We start from the raw sequence: 18,568 nt of genomic DNA, 5'->3' as shown, positions 1-18,568 counted from the left end.
GCTTCTTTCTCTGATAACTACAAAGATAAAGTACATACTTTCAACCCCTCTTGAACGTGGGGGTGGTGGCATATGTTGAAACACTGATGGGGCAAATGTATGTCTCAGGCGTAACAACTTGTTCTCTCGAATAGAATATTATTTTGCATCAAACACAAAAAAAAGCTTAAATCTCGTATTCTCCAGTAGGGTCAAGATTTTTATCACCCCAGATTTGTGCCCTACTTACCCCATCAATGTGGGGCACGTAAAACTACTGTTGACGTTAAGATAAAACACCACAAGTTCATCACACATGGTTCAGCCCCGCGGTTTGAGTTTTGTGATTGTTTACTAGTCCCTTACAGATTCATCCATGTTACTGTGATTGCGAAGTTATAATAAGAGGAGGATTGTTAACCGAAACAGATTGAGGACGGTAAGCCTTTTCTAATTAGAACTTGAAATCTTGAGGAGAGGGAGTTTGAGATTTTCTAGAATAGGTTGGAATGAAACCTCATCTTCCCGATAATATAAATACTTCACTATCCACTCAGATCTTACCTTACACGATGCTACTACCTAGCTACCAATGACTACAGAAAAGCTGGCCTCTCTTGTGTTTGAACACACTTCACCATCCTCGAACCTGCTAAACGAAAAGACAAACGTTGAAAAGTCAACAGTCAGCATCTGTGAGATCATTTCAGAGCCGGAAAATAAGAATAAAACCAGTAACCCATTTCTTGATCCAAATACCGCTGAGTATTACAGAGAATTATATAATACCACCAAGTACGAATGTCGTTCCCATTTCGATCCTGCATTTGAATGGACCGCAAAGGAGGAAAAGAAGGTGGTTCGTAAATTGAATTTCAGAGTTGCATTTGCTGCTTGTCTCATGTTTGTTGCTTTACAAATTGACAGAGTCAATTTACATCAAGCGGTGACTGATAATTTCTTGGGTGATTTAGGGTTGACTACAAACGACTACAATGTAGGAAACACCATTTTCCACTTGTGCTTCTTGTTTGCTGAAATCCCGTCACAAATGATTTCAAAGAGACTCGGACCAGATGTGTTTATCCCTTTTCAAATTTGTGCTTGGAGTATTGTTGCCATGTGTCAAGTGGCATTGAAAGGAAAAGCAGGGTTTTATATCACACGTGGTTTGATTGGAGCTATTGAAGGTGGGTTCATCCCTGATCTTGTGTTGTGGTTGAGCTACTTTTTCACAAGTAAAGAATTACCAATTAGATTGTCATGGTTTTGGTCAACGCTTATTGCCACTCAGGTTGCCGTGGCTCTTCTTGCATTTGGTATCTTGCGGTTAAGAGGAGTGTTTGGATGGCCAGGATGGGCCCATCTTTTCCTCTGGGAAGGGCTATTCACATTGTTGGTCGGTATCGCCTCGTTCTACATGATGGTTCCATCGGCTGTGCAAACTAGAAATTGGATGCATTCAAAAGGTTGGTTTACCGAACGTGAGGAAAAGATTGTTGTTAATCGTATCTTGCGTGACGACCCTACAAAGGGGACAATGCACAACCGGCAAGCTCTTTCGTTGAAAATGTTGTGGGAATGTTTGATTGATTATGATATGTGGCCATTATATGCAATTGGATTAATGGCATACATTGGTCAGCTTACTTTTGGATCGTATTTCACATTGATGACAAGGGCACTCGGATTCAATACTTTTGATACCAACTTGTTATCGATTCCGGGATATTTCTTATTCATCTGCAATCTTCTTGGAATAACATGGCTTTCGGAAAAGTTAAATGATAGAGCTTATGTGTCAATGATCCCACCAATATATGGACTCATTTTACTTGGTGTGATCAGATTCTGGCCAGGAGCTGGAATCAAAGTTTGGCCGAGCTACATCTTAAATACGATATACTTTGGACATCCATACATCCATGCAATTCTTGTGTCGTGGGTATCAAGAAACTCAAATTCAGTTAGAACCAGATCTATTTGCTCAGCAATGTACAATATGTTTGTCCAATTGGATTCGATGACCGCTCAGAATATATTTCGTGAAGATGACAGACCTTTGTACAAGAGAGGTTTATTACAATTGTGGTGTATTACGTGGGCAGTAGTTCCGTTGTTGTTAATGACTAAATTTTATTACATTTGGAGAAACAAGACCAAAGAAAGGAAATGGAGCGCAATGACGGAGGAGCAGAAGGCAGATTACAGAAGAAACACCACTGATGATGGTAACAAGAGGTTGGATTTCAGGTTTGCTCATTGACGTAAGCTAATCTATGTATTACTTTCCAAGTATAGTTCCATGCCCAATCTGACCAACTCTTCAATGATATCCAACACTTTCTGAGCCTGCTCTCGTACGAAAATATCGTTGTCAGTAGATGCAACATACTTCAAAATTGTAACCACTTTTTCTCTGTACTTTTCAGGAAACTGTATCTTATCAGTCTCAGAAGTACCAAGAATTAAATCTTGAATCAAGACCACAGCCGCCCTCCTCATTATTGCCTTGTCGCTAGTGGTTTCCAAATTGAGTATACCGATGGCACAATCTAACGCATCTTCCAATTTGCCAATCAAACCAAGTGGGTTAACTTTGCAACACATTCCTAATAGTGACATAGCGGACATTCTCATCCTATCATCGTCTGCATCATGTCTACGAATTACAGATAATGTCGACTCAACAATGAGATTAGCGGATTCGCCTTGAAAAGTTTCATTTGAAACTTGAATATAACGAAGTATCACTTCACCAATTCTCAATCGCTCATCTAGCTCAGTTTCCTTGTTCACGTAAATATCACACAAAGTCTTTAGCACAACTGGCTCATCCCATTCAATCAAGCTTTCTAATCCTTTGATGACATTCAAGTAAACAAATGGCTCCGGGTCTTTCAACTGTACCAAATGCAAATTTATCACAAAATCAAGTGAAAGCACGTCACTTCTAGCCTCGATCAACTGACGTAAAAGGTACAAACCATGTGCTCTTATAGGTGCCAATGGATCATTCAAGCTAGTGATTGCTCTGGTCAAAGTTAGCTTTTGATCATCAATGGCATTAGTGGCGGCAATATCCCCACTCAATATGTCACCAATCCTTGATTCCAAAGCGTGGGCCGACAGCTTGATGTTTTCATTTACATTTTGTTTAGCCAAATTGAATAGAGACGACTTGATTGCTGATAAATGTTCGGTGCACTGGTCATCTATTACAATGTCGTTTTCAGACAAGATCGCCGAAAGCAATTGCAACAAAATTGGCAAAATCTCCTCTTTCTCTTCATCTTCATCATCAGAATCATGCATTGCATCATCGTGATCTTCTTCTTCATCAAATTTTGAATTCAAAAAGCTTTGAACAATCACTAACATCTCAGACGGCGTTCGAGCTAGGCTTTCTTTAAATTTCTCACCTATACTTTCCAACAACTTCAAGTCAATTAATTTGATAAACGGACTTTCTTCGTCACCACCAATCAAATTGGATCCAGAAAGCCATTGTTTTAATACTTTTATGAAAAGGAACTGTACCATGTCGTCATGAACATTTTCTAACAATGTTATAAAGTTTGTGCATGCAAAATCCAAATCAACAATAAATTTATTCACCTTGTACTCTTTACTCTCTAAAGTAAACTCCTTTTTGTTGCTTTCTATTTGCACCATGTTATTTGGTCCCATTGCGAATCTCCAGCCGTCACCACTTTCGAAGCACAAATTTTTTGCAATAACATCAATTCCAGCTAGGTCTTTGGAATCAGAATCGTTCATTATTGTAAAGTATACTGTCAAAATAGTAGTTATGCTCTCGACTGACTTTGCATTTCTTTTTAGGAACAAGTAGTAGCCCCACAAAGGAAGCAAAATTGGTGTCATCACCGCCCTGTAAAAACTGGGCTCCAAACCCTTTTGAGTTAGTGATAACAACACATTCACTGCATTATTGAGTTGAGCTTCAGCAACCAAGACACCGGGCTTGTCAGGTTTGGGGTTGAACTTATCCCAGACCTGTTTCAAGAAAAAGTCTTTCACAACCAATTTATTTCTGCTCCAAAGCTTTTCTAGAATATAAGTTACGCACGATGCAACAGTTGGTCGATTTATATTAACTAGTAAGTCATAGCATTGCTTACCGATGGATGTGAAGTAGTCCTTGGTATTTATAGTTTTCGGTTTGAGCAAAACGACATTGGCAACATGATCAAACCTCGCGATATCAATTTCATCTTGGTCACGTAAACCTAAAACATACTCAATCAAAGCGAGTAAACCACTTCCTCGGGGAGCTTTATAATGGAGCCTTTGCAAGTGGCTCAGCACAAAATTTTTGAAATAGTCTGGTGACGTCGACGTGAGCAAAAGCGAATAAATTTGAAGCAATTCAAATGTATCTGGCACTTTTTCAACTATTGGGTACTCAGAAATATACTTGTCATGGTTGGTTTGTGAAATTGTACACAAAGCTATCGAAATGGTGATAAAGTCCGATACACCAGAACCCTTGCTGAGCAATTCAGTCACATCTGATGGTGTTTGGAAAAGGGTGAAGAATTTCTCATACAAAAGCTTCAAAAGGTCAATGGCTGGCTCAGGTCCCTCAAGTTTATCTATTCCAACTGGTTTCTTATTCTGTTTAGCATCCTTCAACATTCTCTTTGCAAATGGTATTCCAATGTGGAAAACGTTTAAAGCTGGGTAGATACCATGAATGATTATAGTATTTACAAGCTTGCTGAATGTTTTGACATCATGTAACGAGATTGCAATGATTGATTTATCTTTGAATTGAGGCTCCAATGAATACCTTTGGATCTCTAGTAGCCTATCAAGTAGGTACTCCACCACACGCAATCGAGATTCACGATTCGTAGTGGAGTTGAATATGCGCTGATTGAGAGTTTCCAAAGTCAAATTGTCCAGGGGTGTGTCTAGTAATGTCTCCAATTGTTCAAACAAAATGTCAATGGGTTTTTCTCTTTTGAATTGAGGTTTGTTGAGCCCCTTGTGTTGCGGATAGACGTCATCTGCAGATCTCCTAATGGTTTTCTTCTTAAGTTCATCAGCAAACGGATTCTTTTTGGGTGGTGCTTGTTTGGAAGCTGGTGATTCAAAATGGGTCTTGTTCCCATCGCTTAGTTCGTAATCATCTGGGAGCTCTTCAATTTTGGGTGCCATAATTAATAGTAAAGAGTGACTGGTGTTGCAATTGATCAATGGCTCTAATATGCAGAACATCATCGGTGATGTCAATAATTTTTTTTTTTTGCTACAGATGCACTCATTACCTATCACTTCAGAGTATACACACTAGACGCATTACCTTCACTACCACCTTGTCCTTATCAACATTGCGAGTCAAGTAGAAATAAACATGTCCTCGGAAGACCACAAATTATCCCAAGAGGAGATGGACATAATCATGTCCGAGGTAAGGGCAGGTGAACTAGACTCATTGAAGGAAATATTCGAAGAGATACCTAAACAGGCGTTACTAGATATCAAGGATGACATGACATTAGCCACGCCAATTCACATGGCTGCTGCAAACGGCCACCTCGACACACTTCAGTACCTTCTCTCAATAATACTGAAACAAGATGCAATTAGTCTAACAAAAGCAAAAAATGAAACAGGAAACACAGCATTACATTGGGCAGCATACAATGGACACTTGGAGGTGGTTATACTCTTGGTTGAAGAATATGAAGCTGATCCATTTGAAAAAAACGAGGCAGGCCATGATTCGATATATGAAGCTGAAAACAATGGAAAAGTTGAAGTGGAGAATTGGTTTTTGAAAAAGTATGCCCCTGAAGAAGATTTCAAAGTTGAAGAAGACGGTGAAAATACGAAGATTAGTTATCAACCTGGTAAGGAGAGTAAATTGGCTGACGAGAATGCTAGGGATGCTGTTTTTGCAGCTAAAGTCGAGACCAAGCAAGAAGAAAAGAAACAAGAAAGCGATAAGCAGCTTGAGGGTTCAACTGCTAATTTGTCCCTTGAATCTTGATGTGTAGTAGTGTACCAGCATGTATTAAATTCATTTTATTGCTTCATTTGCAGCTAAACCCTCTTTCCTAAGGGTAGTGTAGAAGTGTCTTAAAAATTTTTCAAAAAAAAAAAAAAAAAACACTCAAGGTGCAGCAGCAGCAGCAGTGATTCATAATCCACTTTTAGACATAGTTTTACGCCTTCAGGTATCACCACCAAAACACATACTACACTCTACAACAACATGTCTGATCTAGGTTTTGATCCATCATTAAAGAAGAAGAAAAAAGTCAAAAAGCCAGTCGATGGCGTTTCCCCAGCACCAGAGAGCAATGAGTCAACACCAGCTCCTGATTCAGTGGACGACCTATTCTCCGGTATGAAGAAGAAAAAGAAATCATCTAAAAAGACAGATAGCTCAGTAGAGGATTCCAAATCACCAAGTGCTGAGGCAGATGTTGCAGCCTCATTGGGTGACTTGACTTTGAAAAAGAAGAAAAAAAAGAGTACCAAGAACTTGGACTTGAATGAGTTTGAACAACAATTGGAAAAAGCAGGAATTGAAGATACGACCAATGATCAGATAGACGATTCAATTGCGGGAACCAAGTTGGCTCAAACCGAAGCTGGCTTATCGTATGAAGAATTATTGTCACGGTTTTTTGAGATTTTGAAAGAAAACAATCCTGAACTTGCAGGTGACAGATCCGGTCCAAAGTTTAGAATTCCCCCACCAGTATGTCAAAGAGAAGGTTCCAAGAAAACCATGTTTGCCAATGTACAAGAAATTGCCACTGTTTTACAAAGAAACCCTGAGCATTTAATACAATTCTTGTTTGCTGAATTGGGTACCTCTGGTTCTATTGATGGTGAAAAGAGATTGATATTGAAAGGTAAATTCCAACCCAAACAAATGGAGAGTGTGTTGAGAAGATACATTATTGAATATGTTACATGCAAAACATGCAAGAGTATGAACACTGAGTTGAAGAGGGAGAGTGCCAACAGATTGCATTTCTTGAGCTGTAAAGCATGTGGTTCAACCAGATCAGTATCGTCAATCAAGACCGGTTTCCAAGCGCAAATTGGAAGGAGAAAGAAGTTCTAAGCATTATAGGTTGGAGGCTTGTATATTATCGTGTACTGTGAACTTTAAATATCTTTTTCGTACATTAACTATTCTTGTAACTTGAAACAATCTTTTTCAAAGGTGAACACCACGAACTGACCCCGTCGTGATTCATCATGTAATCAACAACGTCTGATTTCAACTTTGACGAGTCAGCTTGTGCATTGAGTAAGTCATTGAAAATTGATTCGATGAATGGCAAATGCTGCTCGTTGACGACTTGAATTTGGTTCTGTAGTTTTATTCTATAATGAGCCATCTCTCTTTCTGGTAACGACAATGGAAGATCAAAAACATTACCGAGTAAAGCTAAGAGATCTTGACGTTTCTGTCGTACTTCGTCTCCAGATAATGAAACTTGTGAGCTATTCTTGGATAATGACATCGGCGAGGGGCAGTCATTCCAGCCTTCTATGGCATCGCCTCTTTGATATTTCGTTAACGTCATAGGGTGGTGATGCTTTGTGGTTTTTTGGGAAATTTCATTGACACGTATATCCGCGTTTTGAGTTTCGGTCGGCGCTACCCGAGAGGTACTATAAATTACAATGCTTTGTTGGAAGAGTGAATGTTGAACATTTTGGTGATTGAGTTGATAAGATACGTAATCATCTATTAAGGCAGGTAGCTGTGTGTACTTGATGGGAGGTGACTTCCTTTTCCTGCCTGGCTTCAGGACCAAGATTTCCCGGTGCAGATCAATCCAAACTCGATTAATCCGATGATAACTATGTCACCCTACCTCATTTGAGGCCCGGAACAGATGTTCCCCACTATGATTCCCAGTAACGACCCTCAAAGCATACGCTCGATAGATCCCGACCCAATGTAAGTCATTGGGATGAGTTAAATTAACACTTCGCTACCTTCATTCGAGATAGAATATGAGGAAGGAAGGAAAGCAAAAGCTTGGACCAAGAACACTCAAAAATATCCAATGTCTTCCAAGCCACAACCTTTATACCGATAGCTTACTAGTGATATCCAAACCTTCATCGAGAAGTTGATCTACTGTTGGCCTATCAGAGGCATCAACTTGCAAACACTTTTTAATCAACCCAATCACCTCATTACTATATCCATTGTTTCCCTTTGGTATTTGGTACCTCCCTTGACCTATAGCAACATGCAAGTTTGCACCTTGCTCCATTTCCAATTTCTCAAATGGCGAGTATCCAAAACAACAACTGTAGAGCAAGCAACCCAAAGACCAAACATCTGTCGCTTCAGTAATATGTGAACCAGTAGTAACGTCCAACAACTCAGGTGCTCTATAAGGTAACGTACAATGCTCTTGAGCAAAATTGGTCAAAGCCAAAGCTTGTTGTCGGGTACGTACATGGTACCTAGCTCTTGAGCACGAACCCAAGTCTACCAATACCGGTAATCCTTCCGCTGAAATCATTACATTTGCTGGCTTTATATCGTGATGAGCGTAGGGTACCAACTCCTCCATTTCAGTGGCACCGTCAGCTGGTGGTGCTGTTGACACTGTTGCTGCAGCTGCAGCTGCTACTTGTTCATCATCTTCTTCATCTTGTAAAAGAGCTTCCTCTTCGTCGCCATCATCATCATCGAGCCTTACAGCTGTGTTTCTTGATACTTGTTTGTGATTGTGCATTATTCTCAACCCACGACAGACACCTACGAAAATCTTGAGAATCTCCAGCTCATCCATCTTAGTTCCATTGAGGACATGTTCAGTCAATATATCCTGAACTGATTTTGTGAAATACGGTAACAATATATACACGTGTCTTACTCCATCTGGACTGGATACGATTGACTCATCAATTGACTGAACAATGTAAGGGGTCTTGGTATTGGCGAACCGATGGTAATTTTTAATCTCTCGTATAGCGTTCTTATAAGTTTCGTCTTGAGTTCCATAAGGGCAGTTGATTTGTTTCAAAGCGAAGGGAGATTGTGACGACAGATGGACTAGATAAACGTATGAGAATCCACCTTCACCAAGAAGTCTAACTATGTAGTAGCTTGCATTGTTGAACTTGATTGAAGGGGTAGATAGGGATGGGATACATGGAAGACATGATCCAAAGATTGACAATAATAAGTTCATGTTGTGGGTACTTTACTGTCACTTTGCAGAAAAGATTCAGTTGAACCAAAATTTTAGTAGTGCACAGAAACAGATTATGTTTAACGCTGTCTCAAAAAATAAATGACACGACACTAAATTCACCACAAAGTTACACGGATACATCGTCAATGGTACTACGCACCACTCTTTTATAATACACGTCAAATCTCTGCCTATCAATTTAGTTACTAGTTTACGTGTCTGTCTTTATCAAGGTTCACTTGCAAGTTTATTATTGCTACTCTAAAAGTAGCTTTTGTGGAAGATTACACAAGATATTAAGGGCCATAGAAGCCAAGGTTTAGTAGTACACTTATTTCAATTAGTACCTAGGAACTTCACTCTGGTGGAATCAAAATGTGCATTGGTTTATATTGTGCAACTCCATTGTCGGTATCCTTTGTTTAATTCTTAAAACCTCTTCGCTCGATAGGACATTGTAGTTGGGACTCTTGGTAGTCTTGCTAGGATGATTGAAATCGTCTACATCAACGTCATTTATCAATAACTGTGTGCAGTTCTCAATGATTATGGGATTCCCTTTATCTCTGTTTTCAACAATCACTGTGGAGTCTTTTATGTGATGAAGTCTTGCTTGATGACATGATATAACAAAGATACAGTTGATTGCATTTTGTATAAAGACTGGACCAGAAGATTGTATATTGCAAATGGAGTTATTGCCATTTTGCAAATGAATAGACATTGACTCTAGTGAAAGCCTACTATTCGAGAACTTTGATATGTAGATGTGGTTGGAAGTGAGCTTGTAGTCGTCATCAACAACAGTGATTGAGTCAGAACGAAGGTTCGAAAATGCATCAGTATCATGTTTGGACTTGTTGAGGTTGGCCGGCGGTTGTGGGTCCCCCACAAACTTGAAACTCACTTTGCTGAGCTGATTCTGTTTCGATTGAATGAGCTTCAATATGGACTTGACATATTCACTTTCTATCTTCTTTGAATAGCTCGTATCAAGTGCTTGTGAGTCAATAAACTTTTGAAACTGATGCTGAATTTGTTGTAATTGTTCAAGTGATGTACATGTGATGATGTCAACTCGGAACTCTTATGTTGTTAATATACAAACGTTAGATGTAAATCTCTTTAAGCTACATACTGTTGATTGTGGTTGAGCTTTGCATTGGAACTATTTGATGGATCTAAGTTATTGGCATTGTATAGATCTTGTCTCTGATATTGTGGAACATAGTGTTTAGTTATGTAATAGATTATGTAATACAATTCAACCAGCAATCAAAATCACTGCGCCAAACAAAATGAAAATGAGTTAAAAGACAAACACTCCCCTCCCCATCGATTCTACATCACACCCCACTTGAACCATGTTTTCATCTTCAAAGCCCAAGTTTGCTCTTGAACTATCTATAAATGAACTTACTAATGTACCACAGATTAATGGAGCTTGCTACATTGAAGTGTCGATTCGAGACTCAAAACATAAACACATGCATAAACACACCAATGGATCTCGAGCACCATCCAAAGATACTTCCTCATCTACCAACTCATCATCAAATGGTAGCACATCAGCATCCAATGCAGCAAAATCATTTCTAAACAGACTTGACTCAAAGGCTAGTAAAACTGTCAATAAAGAAGTTGCTCAAGCTAAAGGTTCCTCCGGCCATATTTCAACAACCACGTCATTGAAGAAGTTACATAATTTCAAGTGTAATTTCAATTATAAACTTACATGCAACTTGAAGTTCAATTTAAAGAGTAAGAAAAGTCGGTTAATTGGTAACAAGTATCTATCACTTAGAGTATATTATGTGCACGACGATAGACATGGAGGCGATGAACAAATCATTATCCCATTGGGTCGATTAGAAATCAACTTGGCAGAGTACTTGAACTTTGAAGAGCCAGTTAATTTGAAATACTTGCTTGATGACTCAAAAGTAAACTCTATATTGAATTTAACAATTGGTCTTTCAGAATTGCCCGAAAATTTTGATTTCCATACCCAGTTGCAAATTCAAGATAACAACAGTAGTGTTGTGTCTTCGACTGCCTTAAAAGAGGGTCTCCATCAAAACAAGAAACGAAACACAACTTTTAATGTGCCCCAATTTGAACGGAAAAATGTATTCAATGGAATCAGCAATATCTTTGGCGACTCCAACGCGGATGAAAATGGTTCACCCAATCGTGTATCAGCACCATCTACACCGCAATCTGAATCCGATGAACGGCCACAATCACCTACACCACGTAGTCATCGGTCAGTGTTTAATCAGGCAAGCTCACCTGAACTGTCAGCCTCGTCTAAGCTTTCCCTTGATGGTAAACCAATTGACGATATTACAAATTTGAACAATCAGGATTTGATTAAATTGGTTGCACAATCTTCAGATGTATCTCTGGCTATGTCAACCCATCTGCCGAATCTGAATGGTCAGAATGGTCAAAATGGCAATGGGGGAGGAAACCACAATGGTAATTCGGTGTCGGCAGGTAATCGACACATTGCCATGGACCCCATCATCAATTCCTTGTATACAAAGATTCTTGAAAGTAATTGGGACCCAGCATTGTATCCACTTTTGGACTACTCCCCCAATCAATGTATTGATGATATTTTCGATAACCCTGAAAACCCATATGGATGTAATTTGAAATTGAAGGATTTTTATGATTCACAAGTTGAGAAAGATGAAAAGAATAACGGGTACAGAAATTTGAATGGGTTGATTAATGAAGATAAGTATAGATCAAATTTACGAAGTTGGACGTTACCCGATTCTCAATAATGAAAGAAAGAGAGAGAGAGAGAGAGAGAGAGAGAGAGAGAGAGAGAGAGAGAGAGAGAAAGAAAGTACGCACAAAAACTCCGTTGATGGGGCTGATATTCAGTTTTGTTTTCTTGGCGTTCCTTTCCCCAGATTCTTGATATCATTAAATCTTTGCTTGATCTGCAAGTCAGAGCTTTTCAAAAGGCCAAGCATGCCATATCCTTTATGAGTCGTCTCGACCTTGTCATTGTTGTTGTTGTTGTTGCTGTCTTTGGCTTTGCAAATGGTGTTGAATATTTTACTGGGGTGTTGTTCGTGTGAAATGCATCGCTCATTTGCAATTGTCGTCCTTGGATTGCTTGAAACTGTTTTCAATGAATGTGATGGAAATTGTTGCTTGGATTTCCCCCGTGGCGCAATGAACAGCACTTCTTGAGGTACTCTGATTTTGTTAATATTTTGTTGTTGTTTCCACAACGAAAGATACTCATTGAATGCATCATAACCTTCATCATCAGATTCGTCAGATTCGCGGTATTGAATATTGTTGATGTTGTTGTTGTTGTTGTTGCTGTTGCTGCTGGACCACGTTTTATATTCCTTGTCACTGGCATAGTTGGTTGTTGAATGTTTGTTTGAATTGCACGCGACATCTTTTAGAGGGGAAGGTACGTATGGAATATGGCGGCAATATTGGCAACTTCGAAATGCATCAGAATTGAGACTGCATGCTTGTGAAATACAATTGAAACGACGCATGTCATTGTAACCTTTGAATAATCCACGAGGGATTGTTCTCGTTGGTAACGGTTTACTTTTAAAACTGGTTGGTGAGGATTGTGTGCAGTTCCGTTCACGTTGCTTTTGTCGCTTATGGTGGTGGTGGTGTTGATGATGCAGATGCAGATGCAGATGCAGATGTTGATGCAGCTGACGACGATGATAATGCTTCTCCTCTTGCCACTCGTCTGTGTTTTCACAAAAAATACTGAGAGCTCTAGTAGTGGACTCAAGAGGTGGTAGATCCATAACTTTGAATTTAGGTTCAAGTATTGACTCGATTGTGGAAATTTTGGTTGAATGGTTCACAAATGTATGAGACATTTTGCGGATGACGGTACTGGGGTATTGGTTAAGATGGGAGATTAGACGTTGTGGGCGAATACGGATGTATATTTGGGACTCTTTTTTATTTTGATATTTTCAGGTTTGTATTACTCTTTTTTTTTTTTTTTTTTAATTCAAGTGGCTTTTTACACATGGAAGGAAGTGTAGGATGGTGACTGGTTTGATTTATAGTCAATAGAGGGCCAGTAAATGGCAGAGAATCGCTTACTATATCTGGTAAACATTGATGGGCGTGGGCTATTAATCATTAGCCAATTGCAAACTCTACATTGAATACTACAGCGGTTAGGTTCCGCTTTCATTCTACAAAGCCACAAGTCAGACATTCGTTTTTCCGTTTATTGTCATTACTGATTACCTCTGCGATTGTTATTGGGCCTATTACTGCCGCCTTGTCCCCCTCTACCGCCTCTTGCGCCATTATCTCTATTATTTCTACCACTACCGGCATTATTTCTTCCACCAGCAGCATCTCCTCGATTATCTCTACCATCTCCTCCTCTTCTTTTAACAAACCTATTTCTATTATCTTGTCCATAATGATGATGATGCTGATGGTGTTGCTGCTGCTGATGATACATTTGTTGTTGTTCTTTGACACGATCCATGATTTGATCGGGTATACGCAAATACTTGATGTGCATCCCCTTGATGTAGATTTCGGCAATCTTGGCAAATTCGTCACCATCGGCGTTGGTTTGGATAACATCATGTAGTGTTAGATTCATCCATGAATCACAATTGGTTAGGTTGCCATTGTATGTTTCACCGGTTTTTAATTCAACGAGAATAGGTTGGTTCTTGGCAGCAGTTAAGAGATACAATGGAAGCATTATTGGGAATCAGTGGAATGTGTGTAGGGTGCTTATAGGATTAAATCAGGGGGATGATGGTCCGTTGTTTTGATAGGTGGATGGATGGATGGATGGTGCAGATGCTGAAAGTTTTCGAGCTTTAGTGATGAATTTTCTTCATTTTTCTCTCTCTGTGTTCGTGCTTTCCTTGTTGAAACGCTCTTTTAAAAACAGATGGAGCGATAGTGATTGAGAAGACGAATATATCTCTTGGGATAGGAGAGTCTAAAAAGTCTTTTGAGATGAGCTCCAGCTTGTCATCAAGTTGGTATCTTTGTCACTCGGTTATAATCAGCATCAATTCATTCACCAGTTTAAGGCAATTTTTGATCAGTGTCGAAAAATTCATGCTGACGCGAAAAACACTCTTTCGACACTGTTCTTTGTCTGTGTCATACAAAGTTTACTGCACGCGATCTGGGGCCGAAATCGCTTTTACCAACACACCATAAATCATTTAGGAAACCCCCATTCAATGGATCAATTACTGAGACAACATCAACACCAACATCAGCAGCATTATTGTTATCACAGCTTGCAGCTACAAGATCTACCATGCGAAGTTCTTGAGCAAGTTTATGACTATTTACCATTATCTACAGTCAAACAATTACGTCTATATCCTGACCTTGCAACTACAATGCAGCAACAAATTTACAAACACGCAGAATATTCTATACTAATTGATGATAAGGACTACAAAGATGAGATTGATGATGATGGTGACGAAGATTACCATAAGGGTCATAGGATAAGTCAAATACAAAACAGTGAATACACAAGCAAAAATGTGGCACGGTTCAATCATTATAGAGTCAATATAACGCTAAGTGATTTCAAATCCCTGGTTGATAACTTGCTACAATATGAACCCCTTATAAATGCCATTTTCGATCGATCAAGACTGGTTACTGTGAAATTGGTGGTTATTTTACATTATTCATTGAATCGGTTTACCGATGTCAAGGATTGCTTGGCTAATATTGATATCATCAGTAAATTGTTTAATCCAAATGGATGCAATGTGTGCTCGGTTGATTTACGGTTAAATAAGAAGCTGTGAATGGCTAGGAAGTTGGAGTAAATAGTAGTATATAACTGAGTTTTTAAACCCAGCTAAGTCAATTGTGTATAATACACAAAAAGCAATATATATACAGGCAACGACTATTATGGCTCTTTGCACAATGTCTTTCAAGAAACAAACCTGTCATTGAGTGAGTCTCTTTCAATTGTAATAATTACCAGTGGAACTTGTTGTTGTTTTTATTACAAAAAGGAAAAGTATTTGAATACGTTATCAGCCAAATCGATTAAAAAAGTTGTGCAAACAATTTCAAAGCTCAGACAAAGTGCAGTAGTATACAGCTTTATTACCATTCGGCCATCTATGGTATCAATTAAAGCACCTAGAACATCCGCAGCAGCTCTATTGAGCAGTGTTTCGTGTTGTACTTACTTCTTTTACCCTATTCTATTCACCGCAATTAAAAGAAAGGTCTTCTTTTCAGATGTTTACTGTATACTGAGCACAAATACCATAGCAAAGGTTCCCGTTACAGCCATTGGAGTGCTCGTGTAGTGTTTGATCAACCTCATCATTGAAGAACGATCCCTCCTTCCAGGTATAAGTCATATGTCAATATTATGCTTACAGAAATTGAAATGACGTAATCCCAGAAAACGCGAAAATCAAAGTAGAATTAGTAACGATGTACTGCATATAACTTTGGTCTTTCCTTAGTAAATTTTACACGACATACATACATGCCATGCATACAATGTGAAATATCGCTTGTATACGACAGTAAGTTGTGTAAGTGTGGGTGTAGATATATATATATTTTACGAGAGAGAGAGAGAAAGAGAGCCATTGTTATCAGGAGAGATCTGTCAAATTTTTAAAACAGCTCCTCTTATCAAAAGCTACTATAATTAGTAAGTCCAATGGGAATATCTTGTAACTTCTAACATCCACCTCTTCTTCTTCTACCTACTCTCTTAGCTATCGCTAATCATGCCATCGAGTAGATTTTTAGATCTCTTTCAAAGCCAAGAAGCACTAAAACAACATATGAAAAAAAAAATAAAATTAATAAAATTAACAAAATATGAAAAAATATGAAAAAATGAGTTAACCTGGATTCAAGCATACTACTACTACTACTACTACTACTACTACCAATAATAATAATAATAATAATAATAATAATAGTAACAAAATAACAACAACAACACTTTAACAACACTTTAACAACACTTTTCCAGATCCACAGGACAAGCACTGTTTTCAAAAAGGACCCAAAAAAAAAAAAACAAATGAGCTAATACACTCGCTAGACACCTTTCGAAACTAATAATGTATAACCATACTCACTTCAGAATAGCCTTTATACTACTGCTTTTACCGCTTCTGGTACTGCTGCTACTACTGGTACTGCTGCCACTGCTGCCACTGCTGCTACTGTTATCCCCATCACTGACACATTCCAACTTCAATAGTCTTGGTCTGATTTCCAATTCACCAAATACAATTGTGCATAAACGTGATTCAAATGAAGAGGAGGATGTGGTACAATTTACAATTGCACGACCTACACCAACACAAGCTGCTGTACTGCAAAATCCCTCAAATCGAAACACCACCACCACCACCACCAGCATATCAATCGCATCTTCACAATCAACTGAAAACCAAAACGACGAAGATGTTTTCAAATTGGTTTTCACTGTTGGCGCCGACGATTCTTACTACAATGCACGGTTCCGATTTGGCAAAACTGGTTTAAAAAATGACACAAACGCCTCAAATTTACAAGACATTGGACTTCGATTAGACTTGATCCAACCAGAAGTATGGGTCATGAATGGACACAGCTATAAAGATTGTGCCGAAATTTATAGGTCTCGAAGTAGTGTATTGAATGAGTACCTGAGTGAGTCCACGATACCGTCATCGGTCACTGCTGCTCCATTATTCACAACAAATTGTGGTAAACGAGGGTTATACACAAGCTCTACCGGGGACACTATGCCCTCGCCACTGGGTGTTGGAGATGCCTCAATCAACAATGGTGATCCGTACATTATCCCCTACATGAATCCAATTCGAGCCAGTGGGGAATTTGTAACTGATGATTTCAATTTTAATCTAACTCTGGGCTACATGTTTGAAATGCCAAATTTCACATTTGTCAATGTTAATGAAACAAGTATGTATGTTGGCGGACTAGGATTGGCCAGTTACCCTAGGGGAAATGGGTTCCTATCACGATTAGTACAACTGGGCATCATCAAATCACAAAGTTATTCACTTTGGTTTAGTAATTCATCATCAACTACACAATCCTCAGCACCACCACCGGAAAACCATTCATTTGCTGAATTGATACCTGGCGTTGTTAACCAGAAATATTACATTGGTGACTTGTATTCCATTGATATGATTCCTCATTCTGGTTCACGATTCAATTACACTCAAGCGGCAACAAATGCCGAGTTGGCAAATTTGATTATACCTATTATAAATTTAGACAATGTTAAAATCGAAAGAGTAGATACTGGTCAAAGTTTGTCAATCAAATCCGATGAAGGTGAGGCCTTGCCGGTATTGCTAGATTCAAGAATATTGTATTCATACTTGCCATTGAATGTTATTATTAATTTGGCAATTCAAACTAATGCTTATTATAGTTCAGAAGCCAATCGATGGTTAGTTGAATGTGATACGTTAACTTCAAACGGTAATGCGACAATTGATTTTGTCATTGGCTCCGTAACGGTACAGATACCATTGCGTGAGTTTTTGGTGGATGCTGTTTATCAAGGATATAATTTGGAATTTGAAAGTGGCAACAAGGCGTGTTTCTTGACGTTTTTAAGAACTGATTCTGCTGGCTTTAATTCTTTGGGGTTGCCCTTTTTAAAACATATTTATCTTGTTGTTGATAACGATGGGAAACAAGTGGCATTGGCAAACAGCAACAAGTATCTCGATGTTGATGATACAGAATTGCTTCACTTGGATGAAAGTGACCCACTCCCAGCTTATAATTATTCATCAGTGGCACCAGCCGATAAAAACATTTCATCAATTGCATATATCGAATCGGGAACCATCCCCTTTGCAACACCAATGACATATGCCAATGTAGGCAATGTCACTTCACCAGCCATTACTTTATCGTATTCGGAAGTTACTCCCAATGCTGGTGAAACTGTTGCATTGGATATCCCAGCTAGGTTGAGCGGCGCTTTGATTAAATCGGGGTCTATATTCGTCACTGGAGTCACGGCAAGTTCATCAAGAAGTTCAACTCAAACGTCATCAACTTCTCTGGGTGATGCTCCAGTGTTGCAAGTAGTTGGAATTGGACATGTTTACGTGGGTGATGGTAAACTTTCTGTTTGGATTAGTTTGGTTAGTATCTTGTTTGGGTTGTGTTTGGTAATGGCATGAGTCATGGACAAAGTTAGGTAGATAGATAAAAGTAAGTTTGACTAAGATTGGTTTTGATCGTCTTCAGTAGCAATCTTGAATTGTCGTGTGAGGTGCGTACCTGCGTCACTACAGGGTTCAAACTGAATACGTTGACAGAATTTACCTACGAGGATTAAT

At 38.9% G+C, this 18,568-nt stretch overlaps 12 protein-coding genes across 12 annotated transcripts; 6 read left to right on the top strand and 6 right to left on the bottom strand. All coding sequences in view use genetic code 12, as the record gives it.

The window, feature by feature from the left end:
* Positions 1-571: 571 nt before the first annotated feature.
* On the top strand, positions 572-2,245 carry CPAR2_702920 (uncharacterized protein; the record flags this gene model as incomplete). Its single annotated transcript, XM_036812063.1, has 1 exon — positions 572-2,245. The coding sequence occupies one exon, from the start codon at positions 572-574 to the stop codon at positions 2,243-2,245; it is 1,674 nt and encodes a 557-aa protein (XP_036668438.1).
* Positions 2,246-2,256: 11 nt separating this feature from the next.
* On the bottom strand, positions 2,257-5,163 carry CPAR2_702910 (uncharacterized protein; the record flags this gene model as incomplete). The annotated part of the gene is made up of 1 exon (XM_036812062.1): positions 2,257-5,163. One exon carries the CDS (start codon positions 5,161-5,163, stop codon positions 2,257-2,259), a length of 2,907 nt encoding a protein of 968 aa, XP_036668437.1.
* Positions 5,164-5,359: 196 nt separating this feature from the next.
* On the top strand, positions 5,360-5,998 carry CPAR2_702900 (uncharacterized protein; the record flags this gene model as incomplete). Its single annotated transcript, XM_036812061.1, has 1 exon — positions 5,360-5,998. One exon carries the CDS (start codon positions 5,360-5,362, stop codon positions 5,996-5,998), a length of 639 nt encoding a protein of 212 aa, XP_036668436.1.
* A 225-nt stretch (positions 5,999-6,223) lies between these two features.
* On the top strand, positions 6,224-7,087 carry SUI3 (translation initiation factor eIF2 subunit beta; the record flags this gene model as incomplete). Its single annotated transcript, XM_036812060.1, has 1 exon — positions 6,224-7,087. The coding sequence occupies one exon, from the start codon at positions 6,224-6,226 to the stop codon at positions 7,085-7,087; it is 864 nt and encodes a 287-aa protein (XP_036668435.1).
* A 64-nt stretch (positions 7,088-7,151) lies between these two features.
* Positions 7,152-7,556, bottom strand: CPAR2_702880 (uncharacterized protein; the record flags this gene model as incomplete). Its single annotated transcript, XM_036812059.1, has 1 exon — positions 7,152-7,556. One exon carries the CDS (start codon positions 7,554-7,556, stop codon positions 7,152-7,154), a length of 405 nt encoding a protein of 134 aa, XP_036668434.1.
* Positions 7,557-8,066: 510 nt separating this feature from the next.
* Positions 8,067-9,188, bottom strand: CPAR2_702870 (putative serine/threonine protein kinase; the record flags this gene model as incomplete). Its single annotated transcript, XM_036812058.1, has 1 exon — positions 8,067-9,188. One exon carries the CDS (start codon positions 9,186-9,188, stop codon positions 8,067-8,069), a length of 1,122 nt encoding a protein of 373 aa, XP_036668433.1.
* A 373-nt stretch (positions 9,189-9,561) lies between these two features.
* Positions 9,562-10,354, bottom strand: CPAR2_702860 (uncharacterized protein; the record flags this gene model as incomplete). Its single annotated transcript, XM_036812057.1, has 2 exons — positions 9,562-10,277; positions 10,330-10,354. The coding sequence occupies 2 exons, from the start codon at positions 10,352-10,354 to the stop codon at positions 9,562-9,564; spliced, it is 741 nt and encodes a 246-aa protein (XP_036668432.1).
* Positions 10,355-10,555: 201 nt separating this feature from the next.
* On the top strand, positions 10,556-11,986 carry CPAR2_702850 (uncharacterized protein; the record flags this gene model as incomplete). The annotated part of the gene is made up of 1 exon (XM_036812055.1): positions 10,556-11,986. One exon carries the CDS (start codon positions 10,556-10,558, stop codon positions 11,984-11,986), a length of 1,431 nt encoding a protein of 476 aa, XP_036668431.1.
* Positions 11,987-12,085: 99 nt separating this feature from the next.
* CPAR2_702840 (uncharacterized protein) lies at positions 12,086-12,727 on the bottom strand (the record flags this gene model as incomplete). Its single annotated transcript, XM_036812054.1, has 1 exon — positions 12,086-12,727. The coding sequence occupies one exon, from the start codon at positions 12,725-12,727 to the stop codon at positions 12,086-12,088; it is 642 nt and encodes a 213-aa protein (XP_036668430.1).
* A 716-nt stretch (positions 12,728-13,443) lies between these two features.
* On the bottom strand, positions 13,444-13,929 carry CPAR2_702830 (U6 snRNA complex subunit; the record flags this gene model as incomplete). Its single annotated transcript, XM_036812053.1, has 1 exon — positions 13,444-13,929. The coding sequence occupies one exon, from the start codon at positions 13,927-13,929 to the stop codon at positions 13,444-13,446; it is 486 nt and encodes a 161-aa protein (XP_036668429.1).
* Positions 13,930-14,425: 496 nt separating this feature from the next.
* Positions 14,426-15,013, top strand: CPAR2_702820 (uncharacterized protein; the record flags this gene model as incomplete). The annotated part of the gene is made up of 1 exon (XM_036812052.1): positions 14,426-15,013. The coding sequence occupies one exon, from the start codon at positions 14,426-14,428 to the stop codon at positions 15,011-15,013; it is 588 nt and encodes a 195-aa protein (XP_036668428.1).
* Positions 15,014-16,309: 1,296 nt separating this feature from the next.
* On the top strand, positions 16,310-18,409 carry YPS7 (putative aspartic endopeptidase; the record flags this gene model as incomplete). Its single annotated transcript, XM_036812051.1, has 1 exon — positions 16,310-18,409. One exon carries the CDS (start codon positions 16,310-16,312, stop codon positions 18,407-18,409), a length of 2,100 nt encoding a protein of 699 aa, XP_036668427.1.
* Between the last annotated feature and the right edge of the window lie 159 nt (positions 18,410-18,568).

The sequence above is a fragment of the Candida parapsilosis genome, contig 006110 (genome assembly GCF_000182765.1).
Source record: "Candida parapsilosis strain CDC317 annotated contig 006110".
Taxonomy (NCBI): domain Eukaryota; kingdom Fungi; phylum Ascomycota; class Pichiomycetes; order Serinales; family Debaryomycetaceae; genus Lodderomyces; species Lodderomyces parapsilosis.
The sequence above is the reverse complement of the archived record's forward strand: the minus strand, read 5'-3'. Positions and strand labels throughout refer to the sequence as shown.